The sequence below is a fragment of the Salmo salar genome, chromosome 17 (assembly GCF_965601325.2).
Source record: "Salmo salar chromosome 17, fSalSal1, whole genome shotgun sequence".
NCBI classification, from domain to species: Eukaryota; Metazoa; Chordata; class Actinopteri; order Salmoniformes; family Salmonidae; genus Salmo; species Salmo salar.
The window spans coordinates 81,726,619-81,731,618 of NC_138307.1; the positions used below are offsets into that span (position 1 = coordinate 81,726,619).

General features: G+C 45.3%; 1 protein-coding gene across 2 annotated transcripts in view; it reads right to left on the reverse strand.

The window, feature by feature from the left end:
• grip1 (glutamate receptor interacting protein 1) overlaps positions 1 to 5,000 on the reverse strand; it is a 430,214-nt gene that overhangs the window by 116,103 nt on the left and 309,111 nt on the right. For both annotated transcript variants that reach the window (XM_082964252.1, XM_082964253.1), the window contains one exon: positions 977 to 1,126. In XM_082964252.1, the coding sequence (XP_082820378.1) occupies positions 977 to 1,126 (150 nt within the window). The remainder of the gene's footprint in view (positions 1 to 976; positions 1,127 to 5,000) is intronic.

Here is a 5,000-nt window from a genome sequence, read left to right on the forward strand (position 1 = left end):
CCTTCATCAAGACCAGGTATCTGTTCAGTTATTTCATGGTCCTTCATCAAGACCAGGTATCAGTTCAGTTATTTCATGGTCCTTCATCAAGACCAGGTATCTGTTCAGTTATTTCATGGTCCTTCATCAACACCAGGTATCTGTTCAGTTATTTCATGGTCCTTCATCAACACCAGGTATCTGTTCAGTTATTTCATGGTCCTTCATCAAGACCAGGTATCTGTTCAGTTATTTCATGGTCCTTCATCAACACCAGGTATCTGTTCAGTTATTTCATGGTCCTTCATCAACACCAGGTATCTGTTCAGTTATTTCATGGTCCTTCATCAAGACCAGGTATCTGTTCAGTTATTTCATGGTCCTTCATCAAGACCAGGTATCAGTTCAGTTATTTCATGGTCCTTCATCAAGACCAGGTATCTGTTCAGTTATTTCATGGTCCTTCATCAACACCAGGTATCTGTTCAGTTATTTCATGGTCCTTCATCAACACCAGGTATCTGTTCAGTTATTTCATGGTCCTTCATCAAGACCAGGTATCTGTTCAGTTATTTCATGGTCCTTCATCAACACCAGGTATCTGTTCAGTTATTTCATGGTCCTTCATCAACACCAGGTATCTGTTCAGTTATTTCATGGTCCTTCATCAAGACCAGGTATCTGTTCAGTTATTTCATGGTCCTTCATCAAGACCAGGTATCTGTTCAGTTATTTCATGGTCCTTCATCAAGACCAGGTATCTGTTCAGTTATTTCATGGTCCTTCATCAAGACCAGGTATCTGTTCAGTTATTTCATGGTTTTTCCAGACAGATTGTTGACTATACTGTATATTGTTTTCTATATTCACTGTAAATCACTTTGCGTTTGAAAATAACCCCAAAATAAATCACAAAGGAAAAACCATATTATTACATCATTCACAAAGTGTCAGCAGATATTTCCATGATGAACTATGAGACATTAAGGGAACATACGTGAGCTCTTGAAGTCCTTCTTCTTGAGTTTCCTCCTGATCATGGTTCCTCTGGGGCTGGTGGGGTACATGTTCCTGGGCAGGGTGCTCATGTTGAGGGAACTCAGACTGTAGGCACTCATAGAGGTAGGAGAGAAGGATGAGCCTAGAGCTGTAGGAGGAGGACAGAGGGAGGAGAAGAGAGAGGGATTAGAAAAGAGAGAGATAGAGAAGAGAGAGGGATGGAGAAGAGACGGATGAGAAAATAGAGGGAATAGAAAAGAGAGAGGGATGGATAAGAGAGAGGGATGGAGAAGAGAAACAAGTGAATAACATGAAGGGATGGGTGTCATTGGAATGCAAAAGGTAAACTAACTGCACCTAACATACTGTAACCTCAAATAGAGAAACCTCATCATCTAACAAACTGTAACCTCAAATAGAGAAACCTCATCACCTAACATACTGTAACCTCAAATAGAGAAACCTCATCACCTAACAAACTGTAACCTCAAATAGAGAAACCTCATCAACTAACAAACTGTAACCTCAAATAGAGAAACCTCATCATCTAACAAACTGTAACCTCAAATAGAGAAACCTCATCACCTAACATACTGTAACCTCAAATAGAGAAACCTCATCATCTAACAAACTGTAACCTCAAATAGAGAAACCTCATCACCTAACATACTGTAACCTCAAATAGAGAAACCTCATCACCTAACAAACTGTAACCCCAAATAGAGAAACCTCATCACCTAACATACTGTAACCTCAAATAGAGAAACCTCATCACTGTCACGTCCTGGCCAGTATAAGGTTAATTGGTATTGTAGTTTGGTCAGGACGTGGCAGAGGGTATTCGTTTTATGTGGTTCGGGGTGGTGTGTTTGTTGAAGGGGCATTTGATTGAAGTATTCCGGGGTTTTTGGGCACTGTTTGGTTTTCATGTATTCTATGTTTAGTCTAGTATGTCTGTTTCTATGTTTGGTTAATTGGGGTTGGGACTCTCAGTTGAAGGCAGGTGTTGTCTATCTGCCTTTGATTGAGAGTCCCATATATTAGGGTGTGTTTGTGATTTGTGGGAGATTGTTCTGTGTTAGCCTTGTGCCTTGCAGACAGTTTTTTGTCGATCGTATTCCTGTTTGTTATTTTGGTGTTCATTTGGTACTTATTAAAACGTCGAGATGAGCATTCACATACCTGCTGCGTTTTGGTCCTCTTTAACCGACGACAAGCGTGACAATCACCTAACAAACTGTAACCCCAAATAGAGAAACCTCATCAACTAACAAACTGTAACCCAAATACAGAAACCTCATCAACTAACAAACTGTAACCTCAAATACAGAAACCTCATCACCTAACAAACTGTAACCTCAAATAGAGAAACCTCATCAACTAACAAACTGTAACCCAAATACAGAAACCTCATCAACTAACAAACTGTAACCCAAATACAGAAACCTCATCAACTAACAAACTGTAACCCAAATACAGAAACCTCATCAACTAACAAACTGTAACCCAAATAGAGAAACCTCATCAACTAACAAACTGTAACCCCAAATAGAGAAACCTCATCAACTAACAAACTGTAACCTCAAATACAGAAACCTCATCAAGCATATTGAATGATGATAATAATAAAAGATAGGAAAATAACCTAGATGAAGGTTATTGTGACTGTTGAATCCAGTCGGTTCATTGGTTCCTCCATCAGTCCCCTCTAATACTGAGTCTATATTGTCTCTGTCCCTCCATCAGTCCCCTCTAATACTGAGTCTATATTGTCTCTGTCCCTCCATCAGTCCCCTCTAATACTGAGTCTATATTGTCCCTCTCCCCTCTAATACTGAGTCTATATTGTCCCTCTCCCCTCTAATACTGAGTCTATATTGTCTCTGTCCCTCCATCTGTCCCCTCTAATCCTGAGTCTATATTGTCCCTGTCCCCTCTAATACTGAGTCTATATTGTCTCTGTCCCTCCATCAGTCCCCTCTAATACTGAGTCTATATTGTCCCTGTCCCTCCATCAGTCCCCTCTAATACTGAGTCTATATTGTCCCTGTCCCTCCATCAGTCCCCTCTAATACTGAGTCTATATTGTCCCTGTCCCTCCATCAGTCCCCTCTAATACTGAGTCTATATTGTCCCTCTCCCCTCTAATACAGAGTCTATGTTGTCTCTGTCCCTCCATCAGTCCCCTGTATTGTTTTTCTCAATCACAGAAGATCAGGGACGTGTGCTAAATGTCACCCTATTCCCTATATAGTGCACTACTTTAGACCAGAGACCTATTCCCTATATAGTGCACTACTTTTGATCAGAGCCCTATTCCCTATATAGTACACTACTTTAGACCAGAGCCCTATTCCCTATATAGTGCACTACTTTAGACCAGAGCCCTATTCCCTATATAGTGCACTACTTTAGACCAGAGCCCATAGCGTTTGTGTGTTTGCTTGCTTACGTGTGTGTGTGTGTGTGTGTGTGTGTGTGTGTGTGTGTGTGTGTGTGTGTGGTGTGTGTGTGTGTGTGTGTGTGTGTGTGTGTGAGAGCATCAATACCTCGGTCATCTCTTAGACTAACTACTCTAAGCCTGAGACAAAGCCTGTGTATCCTTCAGCACCCGGTAATGAGACCATCACAGACAACCAGTCTCTAAGCCCTGTGTGTGTGTGTGTGTGTGTGTGTGTGTGTGCGTACGTGTGTGTGTGTGTGCGTACGTGTGTGTGTGTCTCTAAGCCCTGTGTGTGTGTGTGTGTGCGTGTGCGTGTGCGTACGTGTGTGTGTGTGTGTGTGTGTGTGTGTGTGGTGTGTGTGTGTGTGTGTGTGTGTGTGTGTGTGTGTGTGTGTGTGTGGTGTGTGTGTGTGTGTGTGTGTGTGTGTGTGTGTGTGTGTGTGTGTGTGTGTGTGTATGTGTGTGTGTGTGTGTGTGTGTGTGTGTGTGTGTGTGTGTGTGTGTGTGTGTGTGTGTGTGTGTGTGTGTGTGTGTGTGTGTGTGTATGGTGGTGTGTGTGTGTGTGTGTGGTGTGTGTGTGTGGTGTGTGTGTGTGTGTGTGTGTGTGTGTGTGTGTGTGTGTGTGTGTGTGTGTGTGTGTGTGTGTGTGTGTGTGTGTGTGTGTGTGTGTGTCTCTAAGTCCTGTAATCCATCTGTTAATTAAGAAATAACATCAAGACTGAGGCTAATAAATACCAACTAATTATCTCAGGCTGACAGGAGACAGGAGAGAGGAGAGAGGGGACAGGAGACAGGAGACAGGAGACAGGAGACAGGAGACAGGAGAGAGGAGAGAGGAGACAGGAGACAGGGACAGGGGACAGGAGACAGGGGACAGGAGACAGGAGAGAGGAGAGAGGAGACAGGAGACAGGGGACAGGGGACAGGAGACAGGAGACAGGAGACAGGAGAGAGGAGACAGGGGACAGGAGACAGGGGACAGGAGACAGGAGAGAGGAGAGAGGAGAGAGGAGACAGGGGACAGGGGACAGGAGAGAGGGGACAGGGGACAGGAGACAGGGACAGGGGACAGGGGACAGGGAGACAGGAGACAGGAGAGAGGAGACAGGAGACAGGAGACAGGGGACAGGAGACAGGAGACAGGAGACAGGAGACAGGGGACAGGGGACAGGAGACAGGAGACAGGGGACAGGAGACAGGAGACAGGGAACAGGAGAGAGGAGAGAGGAGACAGGGGACAGGGGACAGGGGACAGGAGACAGGAGACAGGAGACAGGAGACAGGAGACAGGGGACAGGAGACAGGAGACAGGAGACAGGGGACAGGAGAGAGGAGAGAGGAGACAGGGGACAGGGGACAGGAGACAGGAGACAGGGGACAGGGGACAGGGGACAGGGGACAGGAGACAGGAGACAGGGGACAGGAGACAGGAGACAGGGAACAGGAGAGAGGAGAGAGGAGACAGGGGACAGGAGAGAGGAGAGAGGAGACAGGGGACAGGAGACAGGAGACAGGGGACAGGGGACAGGAGACAGGAGACAGGGGACAGGGGACAGGAGACAGGGGACAGGGGACAGGA